The 24,050-nt window shown below is 39.9% G+C and overlaps 1 protein-coding gene across 2 annotated transcripts in view; it reads right to left on the minus strand.

Annotated features, from left to right (window-relative positions):
• The window catches only part of ezh2 (enhancer of zeste 2 polycomb repressive complex 2 subunit), a 67,778-nt gene that overhangs the window by 13,555 nt on the left and 30,173 nt on the right, over positions 1-24,050 (minus strand). Inside the window, exons 8-15 of one of the 2 annotated variants that reach the window (XM_052015534.1) lie at positions 23,663-23,826; positions 17,345-17,436; positions 15,809-16,049; positions 9,636-9,802; positions 9,045-9,139; positions 6,211-6,251; positions 5,966-6,091; positions 1,711-1,889 (exon numbers count right to left, since the gene is read on the minus strand). In XM_052015534.1, the coding sequence (XP_051871494.1) occupies positions 1,711-1,889; positions 5,966-6,091; positions 6,211-6,251; positions 9,045-9,139; positions 9,636-9,802; positions 15,809-16,049; positions 17,345-17,436; positions 23,663-23,826 (1,105 nt within the window). The remainder of the gene's footprint in view (positions 1-1,710; positions 1,890-5,965; positions 6,092-6,210; positions 6,252-9,044; positions 9,140-9,635; positions 9,803-15,808; positions 16,050-17,344; positions 17,437-23,662; positions 23,827-24,050) is intronic. The other variant, XM_052015535.1, reaches the window with a different exon arrangement.

Raw genomic sequence — 24,050 nt, forward strand, 5'->3', positions numbered from 1 at the left:
TAACCCCTTCCTCCCATATATTCCCTTATTTTAAATTCCTCCATATGCCTATCTAGCAATCTCTTGACTTTGACCAACGTACCTGCCTCCACCACCGCCCCAGGCAGCGCATTTCATGCCCCAACCACTTCCTGATATCTCCCTTGAACTTCCCACCCATTACTTTAAAGCCATGCCCTCTTGTATTGAGCATTGGTGCCCTGGGAAAGAGGCGCTGGCTGTCTACTCTATCTATTCCTCTTAATATTTTGTACACCTCTATCATGTCTCCCCTCATCCTCTTTCTCTCCAAAGAGTAAAGCCCTAGCTCCCTTAGTCTCTCCTCATAATCCATACTCTCCAAACCAGGCAGCATCCTGGTAAATCTCCTCTGCACCCTCTCCAACGCTTTCACATCCTTCCTATAATGAGGCGACCAGAACTGGACACAGTACTCCGTGTGGTCTAACCAGAGTTTTGTAGAGCTGCATCATTACCTCACGGCTTTTAAACTCGATCCCATGACTTATTAATTCTAACATCCCATAAGCTTTCTTAACTACCCTATCCAACTGTGAGGCAACTTTCAGGGATCTGTGGATATGAACCCCCAGATCCCTCCGCTCCTCCACACTACCCAGAATCCTGCCATTAACTTTGTACTCTGCCTTGGAGTTTGTCCTTCCAAAGTGTACCACCTCACACTTCTCCGGATTGAACTTCTGTCATGTCTCCCCTCAGCCTCCACTGGTCCAGGGTAAACAGCCCAACTTTTGTCCAACCTCTCCTTAAAGCTCACACTCTTTAATCCATGCTGCATCCTAGTAAACCTCTTCTGCACCTTTTCCAAAGCCTCAATATCTTCTGTATGTGACCAGAATTGCTGACAATATTCCAAGTGCGGCCTAACCAAAGTTTTATATAGCTGCAACACGACTTCCTGACTCTTTTAGTCAATGCCCTGACCAATGAAGGCAAGCATCCATATACCTCCTTTACCACCATATCTACTTTCAGTGAGCTATCGACTTGGATCCCAAGTTCCCTTTGTACATCTGTTAAGGGTCCTGCCATTAACTCTATACTTTCCTCTTACATTAGACCTCCCAAAGCATAATACCTCACACTTGCTTGGATTAAACTCCAACTACCATTTCTCCGACCACATCTGCAATTGATCCATGTTCTGCTGTATCCTTTGATAGCCCTCTACACTGTCCACAACTCCACCAATCATTGTATCATCGGCAAACTTACTAATCCACCCATCTACATTTTCATTCAAGTCATGTGTATACTTTACAACAACATCAACAGCAACAAGGCCCCAGCACTAATCCCTGCGGAACACCACCGGTCACAGATGTCCAGCCAGAATAACACCACTAATCTGTTTTCTATGGCAAGCCAATTCTGAATCCAAAATACCAAGTCACTGGGGATCCTTTGCATCTTAGCCCTTTGGATCAGCCTACGTAAGGGACCTTGTCAAATGCCTTACTTTGGTACCAATGCTTTGTGGATTCCTGGTCATTTAGGCAATACATTAAAATATCATACTACAAATTTGATACCCAATTCTGCACTAAGGTCTGTATTAATATTAGAATTTAATTCTCCTCTTATAGCAATGGCCAGTTGCCAAATGTACATTATTAAACAGACAGGTTAAAGAAATGATACAGAATTTAGGTTTAGTACTAGGTAAAATGACAAACATTTAATAATTACCTTTTTGGATCCCCTCTGGATGCTGCAGTTTTTGCAGGACACATTCTTACTATCCCAATGATCAGCAGCTCCACAGGTTTGACACAAGTCAGGATCACACTCACGTACAGCAAGGTAACAAGGACATTGCTTGGTGTTACATTGTGCCTTGCAACGACAGCCAGGGAATCTGTTCTGACCTAATAGAAAAACATCAAGCTGAATTAAGTGTTTTGCTGTGGACTTTAAAGCACATCAAGACTAACATATTCTATCTTAAAAGAGCTTCACTGTATATTCTCACTATCAAATCACTTTGAATTTAAATGGTCAAATCCAATTAACTGCGGGATTAGCTTCTCTGCTTCAATTTGAATAACATAAGAATGCAAGTCCTACACCAAATAGTTTGTCCTCAACAAGCTTTCACAGGATTACAATTTAAAGATAACTAAGAAATGGATGGAATATAAAGAAGTAGTGATATCTTTGTTTTAAACTGTTAGCCTGATTCATAGAAGAGAAATTATATATCAAAACATTATTTTATTATTTAGCAATCAGAATCAATTATTAAAAGCTGGCTAAGACTGTGCCAACATGTACAGTTTATAGCAACGCACCCTACTTGTACTGTGTATTTAAAAATTTGGTACATCTATTGTAATGATTACACTTTCCCAAACGAGTATGCCCTTCTGCAGATTCATTATTAATGATTAGCTGCTGATTGAATATTGGATGGAAACAAGCTGAAAGCAGTATTGCCCTGCACGTAAAAACGTCTTCAAACCAGACAGTTTTTATGTTATTTAATTTTCCCTTCCAAATGCAAATTTATTCAATGGTTTAAGCAGTTTTGTCCTACTATATATGAAATATTCTTCCTTGCAGAGAAAATGTTCATGATTGTCTAGAAATGCGAGGGGAATCTATTCTCTTCCTACCCCAACCCCCTGCCCCTAGATACATATTTTTTTTAAGTAAGCAGTAGGATCCTATTTGACTAATCCTAGTTTGGTAATATAATGAATACATTGGCCACACCTTTGACTCCTTAGCCACTGCTAATGGTGGGTATTCCTCAGTTATCCCTCCTACGGTCTCAGATTCCATTATTGGTGATATCTTCCACTCTGCCGCCTGCATTTGTGGCTGCCCTCATACCGTTCTGACAGATTCTATGTGCTTTTTGATGAGACAGCACAATTTTCTGAAGGCATCCCAGCACAGGCTGCAGAGTTTGAGCTTGCACTGGGTTAAACTTGGCAGGGAATAGAAGATGCCATTCAAATGAATGGGAGACATTAACTACCAACCTTTCCCTTGACTGTCAATGTTTTAATCTTAGTTTTATTAAAAAAAATGAAAAATATTTTTGTAACATTTTTAAAAAAGATATCCAAAGATTAACTGAATATTTGAGTGTCAAAGGTATTCAAATATTCAATTACTCAACCGCAGTAGCATTGTTACCAGTGAGTTTGGGGTGCTCACCAGCTACTAAAGTGATTCTGCTCTCCTGTGGGCAGCTTATGCCAAGAAAACCATAGCAAAGAATGCTCCCAGAGAGAGAATGTGCCTGTGCCATGCTGAAACCAAGAGCATAGCACAGGAACAGGCAGTCAGTCTGTTTCATTATGTTCATAAGAGGGCACAGTGTCTAATTAAGGTCACAAAGTCTTAAGTAAACAAACTATGAAGATTTAACCTGTTTGTTGAAGGAAATAAGTGGATTAAAATGGTTGAAAATTTGAGCCTCCAAGTCAGCAACACAACATTTGACAAAAAACTTTGTTTAGCATATGTCAAAAGCATAGAGGAAAACCCTGCTTCAGACAAAAGTTTCCAAACTGGTGGGGTGGAAGGCATGGAAATTTAGAAGGCTGTAGTAAGCACAGTTGGGAATCTTTGCACTGGACCATTTTATTTAAATAAAATAGAAAATCTGCTACAGTGTTGCTGAAAATTTTACTTAGAGAGGAACATTATATGTACAGTACATTTACTATTCTGCTGCTAAAGGTATATACCCATTAATAATATTAAATGCTGCTTTGAGAATATTAAACTCCATTGCATGTATCTTGATCTTTGCCAAGTCCTGTCCACCTGCTACCTACATAGGCTCTTGGTCAGCAGGCACCATTAAAAAATGCCCTCAATTTAAAAAAAATGATACAAATTAGGAACAGGAATTGGCCACCCAGGCCTCTCAAGCCTGCTCTACCATTCAATACAATTGTGGCTGATCTAATTTCTAATCTCAACCTCGCACACCCTTCTAATCCATTGAGCTTTCAGCCCACCTACTTTTCAAAAAAAGTACCTTGGTCTGTCTTAAAAATATCCAAAGACACTGCTCTTTGAGAAAGAATTCCAAAGACCTGCTGACCTACACTAGCTCCTAGATAAAATTCCTCATTCTTGCTACTCTTCAAGATTTCTTAACTCCTCCAGTTCCGGCCTCTTGAGTATCCTGAATTTAATCACTCCAGCAATAGTGGCAGCCTCTTTAATCCCTTCAGACCCCAGGTTCTGGAATTCTTCCCATAACACTTCCATTGCTATTTTTTCCCCTTTTCAGACATACTTAATAACTTAGCACTTTGACCAAGTTTTTGCACTAACATTTCACTTTGGAGTTTGGTGTCAAATTACGTTGATGATGCTCCTGGGAAATGCATCGAGACATTTTGCTATGTCAAAGTTCTACATATCATTGACTACAGCTGGCTTACTGCATTCAGTGCAGCTGAATTCTGGACAAGGGCCATGAAAGGCACGACAGGCATAGATAGAGTAGATAGTTGGAGTACTTTTCCCAGGATGGAAATGTCAAATACTGGAGGGCATAGCTTTAAGGTAAAGGGGGAAAGTTTAAAGGAGACGTACATGACAAGTTATTTTACACAGAGTGTAGTCAGTGCCCGGACAAGTTGCCAGGGGAAGTGGTGAAAACAGATACGATAATAAAGTTTAAGAAGCATTTAGATAGACGCACGAACAGGTAGGGAATTGATGGACTTAGACCACGTGCAGAGAAATGTGCGGTTTACATTGGCCCACGATGTCTGTGCTGACCACGATGCCAAAGGGCCTGTTCCCGTGCTATATCGTTCTATGCTCCATAGAACGAACATTAGGTCCCCTATGTGCATCTGGAAAGGATCTACTGCCCGTTCAAGTGCAACCTCTGCAAGCCTATGCTTCAAACTTCACCAGTACAGTGGACTGCATGCTTCTGGCATGGAACATGCACACAGATGGATTGCCCATCATAGTGCTCAATCATCCCTCTTGTGCCTACACTAAAACTGTGGTGATGAATTAGCAGGAGGCAAGAAAAACCTATAGCTTGAACAATAAGATTTGAAATAACATGGGCAGTAGTCAAAAACAAAGGAGAAACGTGCAGAATACACACTCAACACTGCCTCTTCTCATAGTTATGGTGCAACACCTTAGTCACACCTCTAAATATGGCAAAAATTCTACCCTGAAAACATTACAGAGACACATTTCTAATTCTGGCAGTGGGTTAATTAAGTAAGATGTATGGGCAGCAAAGGTACAACAAGAAACCCAATATCCTTCCACATCACATGGGCTGCAACACCCGCAAAATGACTGCTTGCTAACTAAAGGAACCTTCCATAGCATTCTGCTCTTCTATTAGCAGGTCACATTAATCCTACACTGATCAGTGGCTAAATTAGTTGCTTAGAGAAATCCACCTCAGCTGCAACTTCAGCAATGACAATGGAAATAAGCTGTTGTGCTTTTCCCTTTCAAGTCCATGTGCTAAAGCCGATTTGATCAGCTGTTTGAACACAATTGCCATCACTGCATTTGTCAGTTATCTGAAGAGGGCTATTGTACAATACCACCTCTGATCTCTGCAACAAATACAGATGTCTGAACAGCTGGTCAAATCAGTTGGCTCCTGCAGTGAAGAGTTCAATATAGGCATGATATTGCAAATGACAATGTTTCAAATGTTTTAACAACTGCACAGCCTTAGGTACTTTAGCAATAAATCAAAATCAACCACCATAAGGTCACTTAAAAAGGTGGTGTCCAAGCAATAATAAAAATTGTCATGCCCTGAATAATTTGAATAAAGCTATACAGATTGATAATAATAGTCATAACATCATTTTGCCTAGTCATGGTCATTGTTATCCATGATCAAGGAACACATAGGCAAGAGGGATTTGGTAAAAACCATTAAACAGCCCTCAAAAATGATGTTATTGCTATATATTATACTTACATTCAGAGCTGCACTGACAGAACTTTTCACAGAAGTTTTGAGCCATGACACAAGGACAAGAGCTGTCACAGGGCTGACGTGGGTGATCACAAGGCTGGTAGTTGTAAACATGATTGGATGAACCATCTAGGTAAAACAACCAAAAAAAGGAATCAGCAAACTGACAAAGAAAAATGCAGATTGCTTTGGGTCTTTTTATAGAGAAAGTCATGCTTTTATAATGAAGTCAAAATTAGATTACTAACCTTTCTTCAGTTGTATTTTTCTACAGTGCGCTGCCCACAACCTGAAACAAGTAGAAAATCATCCTTAGGTGGTAATATATAACAAAACATACTACAATACTGTAAATACTACCATCCATTTTGTCCCCTCTCAGGCATGTGACATTCTGCCACTTGGATGGGTAAATGTTAAAAGTCCAAGTTTTCCAAGGCTCTTTACCAAAATGAAAAGGAATTTTCTATATTCACAAGTGCCTTTGGTTCCATCCACACAAAGCTAAGGCACTAAAAAATTTGATAAAATACTTCCAGGAAATGGCCAGCTGTAAGAAAATTCAGTCCTTTAATGTCTGAAAATTAATGGAGTAAATGCAATTTTCAATGCAAAAATATCACATTTTAGAGGACTAACATTTAAATCCCAAACCATACAATAGATCTGAACCAAGGAACAAGTTGTTTAATTGTCTGTGAAAAAAAACGTAGTCAGAAGAAAAAAAAGGACTTGCATTTATATAGAACCTTCCACGACCAAAGTATTTTTTTTTGCAGCCAATGAAGTTCTCAATATTGTATATGTGAAAGTAATTTACGAAAAACAAGGTTCCAATTATCACTGTATGATAACTGACCAGATGATTGGTTTTAAAGGATACTTGTTAAAGAGTAAATATTGATCAAGACTGGGGAAAACAAAAAAAAGTGCTGCTTTGCTTTGAAATAATGCCAGGGGATCTTGTGTCTTCCAGGGAAGGCAAGGGAATTCAGTTTAATGTCTCAACCAAAAGATGAAATCCCCTCAGAGTGGACTGTCAGCCTAGATTTTGATGCTCCCACCTTTGAAGTAGGACTTGAACTTGCAAAAAGTTTTGATTCTGAGCAAAAGGATTGATTAATACTGAGCCATACTTGATAACTGTCAAAGTTGATTAAAATATGGCAAATTTGTACATTTAAATATGAGATACTAATTTTTTGGTTACAATTTCCAAATGCACCTTATGAACTTAAATATTAATTAAGTCAGATTTCCAACAGTATAGTAATCATCCTTGTAACTGTGGCCATATGACCAAGATAAGTGATAAGTTCTAAGATACTGAAACAAATTGAGGGCAATTATAACTACTACACATCCCTGGATCATATCAATCATCCTGGCACTAAAAGGACAAACCAACTGTTTTGATGTAACTTTTTATCGTGATGCCAATAAAATATCTATAACCCAAAAGAGAAATCCTTCCAATTAGGCCTGTCTCTCTGATGGGCTAATCCATGAAATTATAAGCAAGGAACACTGTGTCACATATGACTCACCGTCTGTGACAACAGGTCCTGTTTAAGGTTGGCCAACACTCAACGTTTAATGGGTCTGAGAACCAAGTCTTCCTCAGCCAGTGTAAGGTTATAAGGTTTACGGTCATCTCCTGCGCTTGAATCTTGCAAATGATCCCAGCTATAAAAAGGAAACAGTGGGAATATGACAATTTATTTGTGTTGCCTTTTGCTGCAGATTTGCAGCAATCCTTTGTTTTGAATCTTTCCTGTGAGATTTGTGGATAACCACATGTTCAAATTTTCTCTTGGCAAAGATCCGTTGCTGAGGCAGCATCGTGAACATTGTGACAGCCAGACTTCTGCATCCATGCCAATCTTTTATGATCAATAGGGGTAGTCAGCACTGAGCATTTTTCACTTATATGAAAATGAAAACCAACTTCATCCTTGGACCACTGCCCCAGAAATGCCATAGAACACTCAGTTTGTATTGCTATACATTTTGAATACTGCTGTATAGCTGGGAACTTGCGAGAGTGAGGTTACTGTAAAGTACAGCAACATACAAAACTGGAGAAGCAGCAAGCAGAAATCCCCAAGAACTGTTCAAAGAATTGGACAGCACTTGAGGGGAAGAAAGTACTTCTGAGTGGAGGTTATGGGAATGTGAATGAAGTGAAGGATTTGTCCAAGAGGACTAGCTGACCTGGTGAGATGAGCTGGATGAAAGAACGTTGATGTATATTAAGGCTGAGGGAAGGGACAGGATAGAAAAATGAACTCTAGCATGAACTGGTTTGTTTAAAGCACTGGGGCACAAAAACCACCTCTGAATTGAATGAAGGACAACCAATTGAAGGAGAGTCTCTCCAAATTGAGGGAAGAAATTTGCTGAACAGAAATGAGTTGCTAGGTTGCTAGTTTTTAAAATGTTAATTTGCATGATTATTAAATTTTCTTTTAATAAAAAAAATTGGGAAGTGGTTGAGGCTGTTAATTTAGACTATCATCACTGATACCTTGGGGTTCTTACACCTGCCTAAGCCAGGAAATTCCGAATTATGAGGATGCACCATTGATTGGCAATAATGGACAATAAGCACTGATGGTCAGATGCAGCACCTTAATTATTCTGGCCACCCATTGTAATATTGCCATTTGGGACAAAATCTATGCAGATCCCAGAGTGGATGATGACAACCTTCTCCACCAGTTTAAATAGATTCAGTTAATGTCAGCAAAATGACAAGTGTTGGCCTACTGGTCAAAGTAGAGAAGCACCTCTTCCTGGGTCTTTAGCACATTACTTTGGAAACACCTAACAGAACAATGTGTTTAGTAAAAATAATAATAGTCTACCATTAAATCAATCCACTACCGTTAACTTAATGATCTACAAACTAAACTATGGAAAATGAATTAAAAAATATTTCAGTCTATAATTGTAAATATGATGAGGACACCGGAACATTTTTGCAGAATAAACTGGTAAATTTAATTTAACGCAGCAACAAAAAAACTGTAAGGTCTATTTCATTCAAAGATTAAGAATGCATACCAAAGATTATCCTTACCTATGCTTTCTCTTCTTTTTTCTTGGAGGCGTATCAGCATCCTCCGCGGGGACACGAGCAATAATATTAGATTCCTTCACCGCAAACTCGTATACCTAAATGAGACAATAACTCAAGTCAACAATTGAATACATGATGTAAATTATGTTTCTGGCCAACTATTCCTGTATGCATGCGTCTATATGATGGTAAAAACATAACTTTGTTTCAGACGCTGAATCAAAATCAAAACCTTCATTTTGAATATAGAACAATTTTGAATATAGCAATTTAAAAATATGCTTCCATTAAGACACTGTTCATTTTTCAAACCATTTGGTGATGAAAGTCAACACCCCTCAGCCCATTAAATATCCTTATTGTACAAGGACAGTTATGTAAATTTTTTAAAATCATTCATATCCATTGTTATGGATTGTATTTGCAAGTGGATTAATTACTGAAAACATCTGCATTTCCCAAAATGCAAGCAATTTGCTTTGTTTACTCATTTTTGGGGATTTTCTTTCCAAAATGAGCAGGATGAATCACTCATTTTATTTCACCAAATGTACCTCGTACTGATTAATATCCCAATATAGCGAATTTCACCTGTCCACATGTTTTGGTTCCTAACAACTTGGCTATAGCACAGAAGTTATTGTAGTAAGTGCCATGCAGTACTCTGAACAAAGAGGCTTCGGCTCCACTCCACTCCACATCAGAAAGATCAGAAGTGAGTTTCATCTTAATAGGAGTTTGACATCTGGAGTTTGCCTCTGAATAAAAGAACAATCTATAATTAGCAAAAGAGTATCGATGGAAAAAAAGTGAGACTACAAAATGAAACTAAATATATACAATCGTCTTTACATATTCAAACATCTATTTATATACTTTAATTCTTTAACACAATGTTAAATTAAACTAGAGGCGTAATTAATCAAGCCATTCATTTTGAATGGAAATATATAGTAGAGTTAAGATACTTCTCAATTTTATTGTTTACTAGGGGGATTAAAACAAGGTATACTAGTTATGATTACTCAAGCTTTTCGGGCCACAGGTTTGTGACTGAGATGTATTGCCTTCCAGCTTGCTTTAATAAGAACAAAATAGAAGAAAAGGCTATTCAGCCCCTCAAGCTTGCTCTGCCATTTCTACAGTCACCTCATCCCCTTGCAACATGAAGGAAAAAAGAAACAATGTGATATAATCTTGGAAGAACAGTGTACTCTCTATACACTCATGACTGTGTGGCCAGATTCTGCTCCAACTCCATCTACAAGTTTGCAGATGATACCACCGTTGTAGGCCGTATCTCAAACAGCGATGAGTCGGAGTACAGGAAGGAGATACAGAGCTTAGTGGAATGGTGTCATGACAACAACCTTTCCCTCAATGTCAACAAAACAAAAGAGCTGGTCATTGACTTCAGGAAAGGAGGCGGTGTACATGCACCTGTCTACATCAACGGTACTGAGGTCAAGAGGGTTGAGAGCTTCAAGTTCCTGGGAGTGAACATCACCAACAGCCTGTCCTGGTCAAATCACATAGAAGTCACGGCCAAGAAAGCTCACCAGTGCCTCTACTTCCTCAGGAGGCTAAAGAAATTTGGTTTGTCCCCTTTGATTCTCACCAACTTTTATCGATGCACCATAGAAAGCATCCTATCTGGATGTATCACGGCTTGGTATGGCAACTGCTCTGCCCAGCACCGCAAGCTGCTGCAGAGAGTTGTGGACACAGCCCAACGCATCACGGACACCAGCCTCCCCTCCTTGGATTCTGTCTTTACCTCTCGTTGTCTTGATGTAGCAGCCAGCATAATCAAAGACCCCATCCACCTGGGACATTCTCTCTTCTCTCCTCTTCCATCAGGTAGAAGATACTGGAGCCTGAGGGCACGTACCACCAGACTTAAGGACAGCTTCTACCCCACTGTGATAAGACTATTGAACCGTTCCCTTATACAATGAGATGGACTATGACCTCACCATCTACCTTGCTGTGACCTTGCACCTTATTGCACTGCACTTTCTCTGTAGCTGTGACACTTCACCCTGTACTGTTATTGTTTTTACCTGTACTACATCAACGCACTCTGTACTAACTCAATGTAACTGCACTGTGTAATGAATTGACCTGTACGATCAGTTTGTAAGACAAGCTTTTCACTGTACCTCGGTACAAGTGACAATAATAAACCAATACCGTGTCATCATCTAGGCTTTGCTGCTTGATATCACACCACTGGTCTTTCATAATATCAGATATACTTCTGGAGTAATATTTTGTTACAACTAATAGGGGTCTATTTCTAATGGTTAACTATGTCAATAGTGAATAAATGGTGTTTTCCCACCCTCGCCCCCCCCCACCCCCCCAACAGGTACTTATGCCAATGGTCTCTGTAAACAGCATTCTATTACAGCACAGCTGTAATCCTGGTGGACACCGCCACACCTGGGATTTTAACTGCTATTCATGGCTAATATCAATCTAAACTCTCCCTCTGTCCTCCCCCCACCCCACACACACAAAACATAAAGGATTGTTTGTTAGAGCAAAAAGAAACTTTACAAATTGAACACAATCCTAAAATTCCAAACAAACTGATCTCCAAACTCCTAGTCCTTGTATTCTGTAACCCCCTCTGCAACTGGATCCTCGACTTCCTGACCAACAGACCTCAATCAGTAAAGATAGGCAACAACACCAGTGACCCACAAGGCTGCATCCTCAGCACCTTACTGTACTCCCTATACACTCATAATTGTGTAGCCAAGTTCCTTTCTAACTTCATCTACAAGCTTGCAGATGACACCGCTGAAGTGGGCCAGATCTCAAACAATGATGAGCATAGGAAGGAGACAGAGAGCCTAGAGAGCCTAGTGGCATGGTGTCAAAACAACAACATTTCCCTCAATGTCAGGGAAATGCAGGAGCTGGTCATTGACCCCTATCTGTATCAATGGTGTTGAGGTGGAGATGGTTGAGAGCATCAAGGTCCTAGGTGTAAATATGACCAACAATTTGTCCTGGAACAGCCATGTGTACACTACAGCCAAGAGAGCCACTGATGCCTCTACTTCCTCAGAAGGCCAAGGAAATTCAGCATGTCCCCTATTGATTCTTACCAATTTTTACAAGTGCCCATGGAAAGCATCCTATCCAGATGCATCATAGCTTGGCATGGCAAATGCTCTGCCCAAAACCACAAGGATCTATGGAGGGAAATGGACAGCTGATGTTTCAGGTCAATACCCTTCATCTGGACTCAGCTTCTGAATGCAACCCAGTCAACATAATCAAGGACACCTCCTGGTCATTCTCTCTTCTCTCTCCCCCATCAGGCACAAGATACAAAAACTTCAAAGCATGCACTACCAGGGTCAAGGACAGCTTCTACCCAGCTGTTATCAGACTTGAACAGACTTTTCATGCACTTTTAAAAAAAATAAAACTCTTGATCTCCCAATCTACCTCGCCTTTGCACTTTGTCTACCAGCACTGCACCTTGTCTATAACTGTTAACACCTTATTCTGCATTCTGTTTTCCTTTTACTACCTCGATGTACTTATGTATGGAATGATCTGTCTGGATGGCATGCAAACAAAAGCTTTTCACTGTATTTTGGTACATGTGACAATAATAAACCAATAAATAAATTGTGTCACAGCGAAAAGTTGCAATTTAAACATTTAGAAGTCAAGGGATACCTGTAATTTTATGTAGCACCTTGTCAAAGGCCTTATGGAAATCCACATACGCTGTAAAATGATTCAGCTTCTCTATTTTGCGAGTTGTAACCTCAGAAAATCTCCAGGTTTGCTGAATGAGTTTTCCCTTTCATATACCTGTGCTGACTCTACTCAATCCTATTGTTATTTAAGTATCCTGTTACCACCTAGTAACAAATTTCAGCATTTTCCCTACTAGTGACGTCAAGCTACCTTATCTAGTGATCCCCATTTTCTCTATCCCTCCTTTGTTAAATAGCAGGGTTACACATGCTACCTTCTGATATGTGGAACTGTTCTAGAATAAAGTGGATTCTTGGGCATCAGCTCACAGTCCTGTTAATTTCATCAGTACCAATTTCTTTAAGCTCCTCACCCTCTTGATTTATTGTCTTCCACTATTTTCAAGTTGTTGTCTCTGTGACAGGAAGACAGACAAAATATTTGCACAATTTCTCTACCATTTTCTTACTCTTGATATAATTTATCTAGTTTTACTGCAAGGGACCCACAGTAACTTTAGTTAATCTTAATTGTTAGAAGCTCCTAAAATGTTCTTATGATTCTTGCTAGGTTCCTCTTATGTTACATTCCCTTTCCTTATCAATGCCTCGGCCCTCCGCTGAATTCTGAAGTGTTCCTAATTCTCAGGTTTGCTGCTTTTATTTTTGGTAACAATACAAGCCTTAAGGGTGTACTGCTGAGACGTTATCAGGCGTTGGTCAGACCACATTTGGAATATTATGAGCAATTTTGGGCTCCATATCTAAGGAAGGATGTGCCAGCCCTAGAGAGGATCCAGAGGAGGTTCACAAGAATGATCCCAGGAATGAAACGTTTAACATACAAGAAATGTTTGATGTCTCTGGACCCGTAGTCGATGGAGTTCAGAAGGATGAGGGGAGGGATCTCATTGAAATCTATCAGATACTGAAAATCCTGGAATAGAGTGGATGTGGAGAGGATGTTAGTAGAAGAGTCTAAGATCCAAGGGCACAGCCTCAGAATAAAAGGGAGGTCCCCTTAAAACTGAGATGAGGAATTTTTTCAGCCAGAGGATGGTGAATTTGTGGAATTCCTTGCCAGAGGGCTGTAGAGGCCAAGTAATTGGGTGCATTTAAGGCAGAGATTGATAGGTTCTTGATTGGCAAGGGGGTTAAAGGTTACAGGGAGATGTGAAAATAGAGTTTAAAAAAAAACAGCCATGATTGAATGATGGAGCAGACTCAATGGGCCAAATGGCCTAATTATGCTCCTATATCTTATTGTTTCATCCAATACTATTTCTAACCTTGCAGCTGAACTGCTTTCTCTGTTGGGATTTTTGCTTTAAAAAGAATACATATAACCTTGCATTAATTCTCCAGGTCTTATCCATTGCTTATTTATATGATTTTATGTAGTTCCCCCAATCTACCATGAACAATCTGCACCACAATCTATGCTGTTTACTTTCCGATTTATGATCTGGTATCTGATAAAACTTGACCACTTTTGATTTTATATAAAATTTTATGATATTATGATCACTGTATCCTTAAATCCCCTTGACTACTACATCAATAATTAATCCTTTGGCATTACACAATACAGTCTGAAAATGTTCCTCTGGTCGTTTTCCCAAGAAAAGGGAAGCAAAAAACTAGAGGACATAGGTTTAAGGTGGGGGGGGGGGGGGGGATTTAAAAAGGGACCGGAGGAGCAACTTTTTCCACGCAGAAGGTGGGGCATATATGGAGGGAGCTGCCAGAGAAAGTAGTTGAGGCAGGTACAATAACAACATTCAAAAGACATTTGGATAAGTTCATGAATAGGAAAGACTTAGAGGGATATGGGCCAAACGCGGGCAAATGGGACTAGCTTAAGTGGACACCTTGGTCGGCATGGACGAGTTGTGCCGAAGGGCCTGTTTCTGTACTGTATTACTCTATGACTCTATGCTGCTTCCTCAATATGCTGATTTAGAAAACGAATCTCTCACAAACTCAATGAAGTCATCCTCCACAAAGTTTGTGCAGTCCATAATTAATCTTAAAGCTTTCATCACAAACCCACTGTTCAGATGGTCCAAATACAAGCATGAAATAAAGGTGCAACAATTAATGTAATGACTATGATTTAAATGTCTCAAGAATTCTGGCATCAATATTCAAGTTGTGACTGATGTTAAACACAAATGAAATTATCATTACACTTTACACATCATCTGAAAGAGCATCATGTCTGGGATTCAATTTTGTAGCACTAGAATAAGTTTTTTTTTAAAGTGGTTTGTAATCAAAATAAGTCTATAAATATAGTCCACCCAAAAAGGGCCATTTAGACATGGATTGTCTCAATCACACCATATATGGGAAACACCAAAGCCAAAAATGTTGGCAATTGTGTTAAAAATTCTCAAGTGTCAAGAAATTGGACATCAGAGAAATACAAAGAGGATAACACCCAGCAACACGTATCCAGAGACAATATATAGGTATATGGAATAAACTACCCCCATTTAACCGAAAGGGAGAATTAGGCATTCATTTCAAGACTTGATTGCCAAAAATATCAAAACCTCAGTTCAGTCTGACCTCTCAACACAGCAACAGATTAACTTGTAAACCAGAGCATAACAAGGTGATAAGAAACATGCAACACACATCCAAATGCTTAACTAAGCTAATGATTACACCACAACTATTAAGGATACATATATTCTTGTAATAGTTAGGAAACCACCTTCAAATTGAGTGCAAATGAATGTTTAAATGAGTTACTGTATAGTTTCTTTGGAGGTGATTGCATCCACAGAAATCACGTCACCTTCTGCTGAAACCCTTAAAATTTGACAGTTCCTATTTTCCACATTTTATCAACTCCTTCACCTCAAGCAACGCCATTATCTATATCCTAATATGCATCATTCCATTTACTCATTATCCCAATGCTCACTAACCTACACTGGGTTTCATTCTAACAACATGTTCAAATCTCTCCAAGACCTTGTCTCAATGTCCTTTTCTTTAATTGATCAAAGCAAATTCAATTTCCCTTACCAGAGGAGCTTGTGGTGTCATCCTTTTTGTCTTCTTCATCTTTGTCATTTATCTCACCACCAGTATCTGTCCCAGCCTCTCTGTCACTATCTGTATCCTTCGCCTCAGATGGGTTTATTGTCGGTGTGCTGGGTCGGCTTGTGCCATTTGGATGGCGCCCTCTGCGACGACCACCTGGACGTTTGGGTGGTGTTTTTATTCGCTCAGCTGTTAAGGCCACTGCAAAATCTTTTGCTCCATCCTAAATAATGCAATCGTTTTACAGATTATGATCATGTGTTAGTCATCGAGTAGGTAGTACGGTGCACTTTGAACAAAAATATTACATCTATAAAGTGCTTTTAGCATTTTAATATTACCCAATAAAACCACCGACGCCACGTGACATAGGAGAAGTTGATAATTTATCATCTGTGTAACTTGCAATGGCCGTTGCAATGGATCATAGGACTGGGGAAATCAGGACTGAGAGATTCAGGAAAAAAAAACTATTGCCCTGTAGTCTGCTTGTGGCGAGTTGCAGCCTGGTAGACTGGGCTGTTATGGCACTGAACAACAGTAAAATTCTTTATGTGGCATGAGTTTAGATGGATTAATGAGCTGGCTTCACTGCCACAAATTGGATCTGGCTAATCCTCTTCAATTTGTTCAAAATGGGTTTATCAGAAGTATTGACACAAAGCTGTATTATATGTCATTTGACGTCAATTTGCAAGTCGAGGCATCTCAATGCAGAAGGACGGCATGCACACGAAAGGATCCGAAATAAATTTTCCCATCAATACAGTCTCAGCAGCAAATACAGATTGTGTTTATGACTCTAATCCAAATTAAATTACTTTGTGTATTAGACCAAGAATACAATGAAACAACAGGCCTATTTAGTCTCTATTATCATGGCATGTATTTTTGGTCATAGTCCCTCACCCTACAAGTTTTTTCCTCAGGCCATGATTGGGTAGGATATCAATTATAACATGCTAGTGAACTTTCAACATAACTCATTATAGCTCATGTAACTTTTACTTTAGACTTAGAGAAATTACAAATCATGAAATTAAAATACCCTTGTAAAAAGGATGACAGATTTAGCTTTATGTAGACTCTTTCACAGCTCTTTAAAGAGATCCCAAGACAATTTACAGGCAACAGAGATTCTCAAAGAGAACGTGATAGCAAATTTATCAACAGCAAACTCCCAAAACAATGTAACATTGGGTAATGCTTAAGTACCACTGATTGTGGTACAAGTATTGACCAGAACATTAAGGATAACACACTGCTTTTTCTTCAAAGTGCCAGAGGATGTTTATGCTCTCCTGAAAGAGCAAACAGGGCCAGTTTAACATATCAAAACATTAACAGCTCAGCACTGTACTGAAATTAGCATAGTCCCCAAACAGCTCAAGAGCTACTCAAAGCATATCCTTCAGATTCAAAAGCACATATCATCACAGGTGCCACAACGCACAACTTATTATAGATTCTGTCAGCATTTTAATACAAGATAGAAAAGTGGATGGAAAAACTTCTCACCAGAAACAAACAACAATCTGGTCCACATTGTTCTGTCTCTGCTCTGGTCTCAGGAGTTTTTCGTTTATATGTATTAGGAGTGGCATGAAAAGCTGGATCAAAAACATAACCACTGTGAATTTCTTGAACTTTTAATATAACAGGTTTATTTCAAATCTTCAGAGACAACAAAACAAATCACTTTTGTTCTAGTAGAGACCATTAAAAAGAAACCTTGCATGGCCCATCAAGAGGCTTCTGCCATTTGATGGATCAAAGGAAGCCAGGTTTGGTTTGCTACCTGGGTCTCAACAGCCATCTACACTTACCTGGGCCACACCCCAAGCTGGCCTTTCACTTTGTGATGGACACTGAAGCACTGCAATGCCCCACCTCACCCACCCATATACACTGTGCCCTTACAACTATTTCCTCCCATAGAGTCAGAGTTGTAAAGCAAAGAAACAGGCCCTTCAGCCCACCATGTCTGTGCCGACCACCGTGCCTATCTATAATACTACTTGCCTGCATTAATTCAATACCCCTCTATGCCTTGCTCATTCAAGTACCGGTTCAGACCTCCTCGGGCTGCTCAATCCAAATACAGGTAGTTCTGCTATAATGTGCATTTCCATAACACAATTGCTGATGAATATAACGTGATTGATAAATTAGGGAACACTATTTGTATTTACGCAGGCTGAATTAGTTATAAACTAATTTCAATTGAGAACTAGAAAACCACTTGAGTCACTTTGGAAGTTGGTAAGTAGGAAAAAAAGGATGTCTTGGGGTGGGGGGGAAAATTTTTTTTACATGTAATGTCCCCGCAGTAATTACAGGAAGCCACTGGAAATTAACAAGCAACAATTGCTTCTATTGACTCTTGTGCAAGGATACTTTATTAAACAATGTAATATACAGCCTTTAGTATTCTTAGCTTGTAGAAACAGAATAAACTTATAGCTATTAAAAACACACTTGTTTTTCCAAAATCCTGCAAGAAAAATAACTTTGTAATTGCAAGTCCAAAACTCTCAAGTCCCATGATTTTCTATAACACAAGGTTTCTTAGGAATGCAACTGTCATGTTATAGCTGTACTAACTACTGTGAGAAAAATTTTCCCCTTTAAATCTCCTCCCTCTCACCTTAAACCTATGCCCTCTAGTTTTAGACATTCCTACCATGGGAAACAAACACTGTCCATCTATGCCTCTCATAATTTTAGATATATACCTCTATCATATCACTTTTCAGCTTCCTTTGCTCCAGGAAAAACAGGCTCAGCCTATCCAATCACTCCTTGTGATTCATGCCCTCCAATTCAGGTAACATCCTTGTGAATCTTTTCTGCACCCTCTCTAGCTTAAGCATATTTTTGCTATGGTGTGACGACCAGAACTGCACACAGCGCAGCCTAACCAATGTTTTGTACAACTGTAACACAACATCCCAACTCTTACACTCAATGCCTTAGCCAATGAAGTCATGTGTGCCAAATGCCACCTTCACTACCCGTGCTGCCACTTTCAGGAAACTATGTACTTGTACCCCAATATCTCACTGTTCAAAACACTCCCTGGGGTCCTGCCATTCACTGTACATGTCCTGGCCTGGTTTAACTTCCCAAAGTACATCTCTTCACACTTGGCCAAGTCAAATTCCACCTGCTATTCCTTTGCCCAGTTACCCAGTTGATCAATCTCCTGGTATAACCTCAGACAACCTTCTTCGTCATCCACTATACCACCAATTTTGGTGCTATCTGCAAACTTACTAATTATGCCACCTACATTCTTATCCAAATTATTAATGTATATGACAAATACAGAGACCCAGCAATGATCCCTGTGGCATATCACTGGGCCTCCAATGTGAAAAGCAACCCTTCACTGCCACCCTTTGACTCCTTCTACCAAGCCAATTTTGTATCCAATTGGCTAGCTCAACCTCGATCGCACGTGTTCTAAACCTTCTGGACCAGCCTACAATGTGGGACCTTGTCAAAGGCCTTGCTAAAGTCCACATAGACAACAGCTACCTCCCTGCCCTCAATCTTCTTTATCACCTCTTGGAAAAAAAAGATCAAATCCACGAAACATGATTTCCCATGCACAAAGCCATGCTGATTATCCCTAATCAGTCCTCGACTTTCCAAATGCAAAGAATCCTGTCTCTCAGAATCCCTTCCAGTGACTTTCTTGCAACTGATACAATGCTGACCAACCTGTAGTTCCCTGACTTATCTCGTTATGCCTTTGAAGGGCAGCTATTGGCTATCCTCCAATCTTCCAGGACCTTGCCTGTGGCTAATGAAGATACAACATTTTCTGCCAGGACCCCAGCAATCTCCTCCCTTGCTTCCCATAACATTCTAGGATACACTTGGTCAAGCGCCAGGGATTTATCCACCTTTGTGCATTTCAAGACATCCAACACCACCTCCTTTGTAATGTTGATGTGCTCCAGGATATCACTATTCCCTCCCTGAACTCATGAGCCACACACAAGTTATCACACTGATCCTTAAGGTGATCTACACTCGCCCTAGCTACCCTTATTGAATCTTTTAGGATCTCCTTTATCTTATCTGCCAGGGATATCTCAGGACCTCTTTTTGCCCTCGTACTCTTCAAGGGACTCCCTTTATGCCAGCTGCCCATACCAGACATATGCCTCCATTTTCCTGACCAGATCCTCCGTATCCTCCATTAACCAAGGTTCCCTCATCTTGCTAGCCTTGTCCTTCATTCTAACAGGAACATACTGACCCTGAACTCTTCCTACCTCCCTCTTTAAAACCTTCTACTTGCCACACATCTCTTTACCCTCTTTTGAGAACTCCTGTCTGATGCCATTAAAATTAACCTCCCCTTTAACTTGAGGACCAGTCTTATCATCTTCCATAACTATTATCCACACTGTTGCACCAACCACTTACCCAGCTTCATTTCCAAGAGGAAGTCAAGTGTAGCCCCTTCTCTAGTAGGGCCATCTACATTTTGCTTAAGAAAACTTTTACGCACAAACTTAACAAATTCTGCCCATTGTTGTTGGTCATATATATTAAGGATTTGTACGAGAATGTCGGTGGCATGGTTAGTAAGTCTGCAAATGCCACAAAAATTGGTGGTATAGTGGATAGTGAAGGTTATCCAAGAGTATATCAGGATTTAGATCAACTGGGAAAGTGGGCCAAGGAATGGCAAATGGGATTTAACTGCAAACGGTTTCATTTTGGCAAGTTAAACCAGGGCAGGACTTGCACAGTAAATGGCAAGGCCCTGGAAGGTGTTGTAGAACAGAAAGACCTAGGGACACAAGTACATAGTTCCCAGAAAATCCAGTTCACAGGAAGACTGGGTGATGAAGAAGGCATGTGGCATGTTTGCCATCATCAGTCAGGCTACTGAGAACATGTTACAACTGTACAAGATGTGAGATCACAGGGAGTATTGTGTGCAGTTCTGGTCACATAGGTGTAGGAAGAAGGTCATTAAGCTGAAATGGTGCAGAAAAGATTCACAAGGATGTTACCAGGATTGGAGGGCTTGAGTAGCAAGGAGAGACTGGATAGTCTGGGGCAATTTCTCTGGAACGTAGGAAGCCGAGGGGTGACCTTTTAGGGGCATAGATAAGATGAATGGTCGCAGTCTTTTTCCCAGGATAGGGGTGGTGGGTATTTGGAATGAGCTGTCAGGGGAAATGATAGAGGTGGGTACAATTTCAACGTTTAAAAGTCATTTAGACAGGTACATAGATAGGAAAGGTTTAGAGGGATACAAGTCAAATGCAAGCAAATGGGTCTAGCGCGGATAGGCAACTTGGTCGGCATGGACAAGTTGGGGCAAAAAGCCCGTTTCCGTACTCTTATGACTCTAATCCCTGAGCAATAAGGCAGTCCCAGTCAATATAAGGGAAGTTAAAATCACGTATTATTACAACCATATTATTCCTACATCAGTGTGAATTCCCTACATAACTGCTTATCTGCTCCTCTAAACCACTCACTCACTACTGCAGTGGTGGGGGGGGGCGGGGGGTGGTGGATGGTGGGTGGAGGCTATACTACAATCCCATCAAAGTGATCAATCCATTCTTATTTCTACCCACATGGCCTCACTTGGACATTCCCTCCCAGGATATCGTCTCCAAGTACTACTGTGATGTTCTCACTATTCTATAACACAACCCCCCTCCTCTCTTACCTTCACCTCTGTCACACCAGAAGAATCTGTATCCCAGAACACTGAGCTGCCAATCCTGCTAATCACTCAACCCAGTTTCCATAATAGCTATAATATCACAATCCCATGCACCCATGCACGCTCTAAATTCAGCTGGCTTATCTATGAGGCTTCTGGCATTAAAGTAATTTTAGTCTATCAGACCTTCCACGCTTCCTAGCCTCCTGCCTACTTGATTCGCTTGCTTAACCACTACATTTGCTTTAACTTTCTCATCTGATACATTACCACTTTAGGCCTAACCTCCCTGCTAGACTAGTTTAAATCCTCCTGAATAGCACCAGTTCAGATGCAACCTGTCCCTCTTGTACAGGTCACCTCTGCCACAGAAGAGTTGCCAATGTTCCAAGTAGCTGACACCCTCTAGTTCTTCTGTCATGCATTCAATTGCCTTATCTTCCTATTCAGTCCTTGGTCCTGGATGTTTTATTTATCCTATCTAAATCAGGCATAATCTGTACACCTGTGACATATCTTTTCTCCACCTTCAGGACTCTACAGAGAACACTCCCAGGATCCCCAGTCTAACTTTATAGCCAAAATCCCTCATTACTGGTATAATCACAATGAATCCCTTCTACACCCTCTCCAGGACCTTAACATCCTTCCCAAAAGATAAGTGACTACAGTTTAAAATCGAATACTCCAGTTATGACCCAACTATTATTTTATGCAGACTCAAATCCTCTGCACCCCATTTACAAATTCCAGGATCCCATATATTTTGTTAGACACTTTTCCAACAGACTCCTGCCACTTTACAGGATTTATGCACATATAATTATGTACCTTTGTTCCTGCATATCCTTTAGAATTGTGCCATTTGATCTATTTTTTCTGCCACAATGCTTCACTTAAAGAAGAGTGAAATTTCATCTGCAAGTTTGTCCAATTTGCATGCCAGGGTCATCTTGCAGTCCATTACTATTACATTCACTGTTTTTCCACTTTCAAGCTTTGCCATTCACAAATCTGGAAAATTTTACTTAGCCCACCATGTCCAAGTAGTGAAAGTCAAAAAAAGATACCAGTACAGACCCCAGGCAACATCATCTACCATCTAACAGTCTGAAATAATCATTTAATACTACCCTCTGCCTTAAAACCAATTTACTATCCACATTGCAAGTGACTTTATCAAACAGCTTCTGAAAATCCAAGGAGACAGCAATTACTACATTCCCCTCATCAATGGTCTTTGAACTTTCTTGATGAAGGAACAATTGGGGTAGTCAAGTACTAATGCCATTAGCACATCTATCCTTATTCTCCTTTATCAACCCAAACATCCAAGAGTGCCTATTAATAGTTTTCCTGATTATTCTTTCTAAAAGCTTCCTACAAGAGAGTTTAAATTAACTGGCCCGAAGATACCTAGCATTCCCCGTACCCTTTTTTGAACAACGGTATTACATTTGCTATTCATCCTTCTGGCAGCTCCCATAGTTCCAAGAAAGGATAAGAATGTAAGAAGCCCTTTTGCAACCTCCAACTGCACCTACCTTGGCAACAGGTGATGCAAGACATCTAAACCAGGAGATAAGATGACAAACATATTCAACTTTCTAGTACCTCTTCCTATTAACATTCACCCCAACTACTACCTCTAACATTCTCTCCACCACCACAACTAAGATTTTGGCAATTGTACCAAGTACCCATTTGAGTATTCCAACTATACCTTCTACCTCTCGGCATGGATTATACTCATTATCCATCCAACCCTTCCTTTTACTATCCTTCCGATTTACATTTAGAGTACCCTTTGAAAGTTAATTGCCAATGTCTCTTCTTGGTCAACTTGCATTCCTTTTAAATCTTCCCCCCTTCAGCTTAGTGTATTTGTAAGGGGCAAGATATACTCAAAGACCATTTTGGAGAAATCTGGGAGTTGGTAGAATGAAATGATTATGAGAAATCCTGCAAACATGCTGCAAGATTGTCCAGCCATACAAAATTATAGTTTATTTTACTTGTGCCACACCCATTTCTCATCCAATGTTGTCACACAGCTACTAATGTTATGGACATACAATATTTATTGATATTACACATACAAATTGCAGCCAATAAGATAATACTGTACTTACGATGCAGGAAACAATCATATTTGAAGCAACGTCTGCAGAAGAGAGTATGGAAAGAATGTAAGCTCTGTTCACGTTGAACTGATTTAGCATTTGGTCCATCAATATTTGGTGTGCACTCAGGAGGAAGTGCTCCAGGAAGCTGCTGCTCGGTCAGTTCTTTGTACCTTAAAAAAAAGTAACCAATTAATTAAACTCAAATGCTTACATTGTAAAGCTTTATCCATCTAATGGAATTCCTAAAAACAGTGACAAATTGAAAGTTCTCACATATTTCTATCCACGTTATGCGAGAGATGGCAGAATGAACTAGTTTCCTTCTGGAAAGGAGATGCAAATGTAATATCAATGATTCATTATTTTGGGATGATAACTTTTCTTAGAACATCAC

Source organism: Pristis pectinata, chromosome 5 (assembly GCF_009764475.1).
Source record: "Pristis pectinata isolate sPriPec2 chromosome 5, sPriPec2.1.pri, whole genome shotgun sequence".
Lineage (NCBI taxonomy): Eukaryota > Metazoa > Chordata > Chondrichthyes > Rhinopristiformes > Pristidae > Pristis > Pristis pectinata.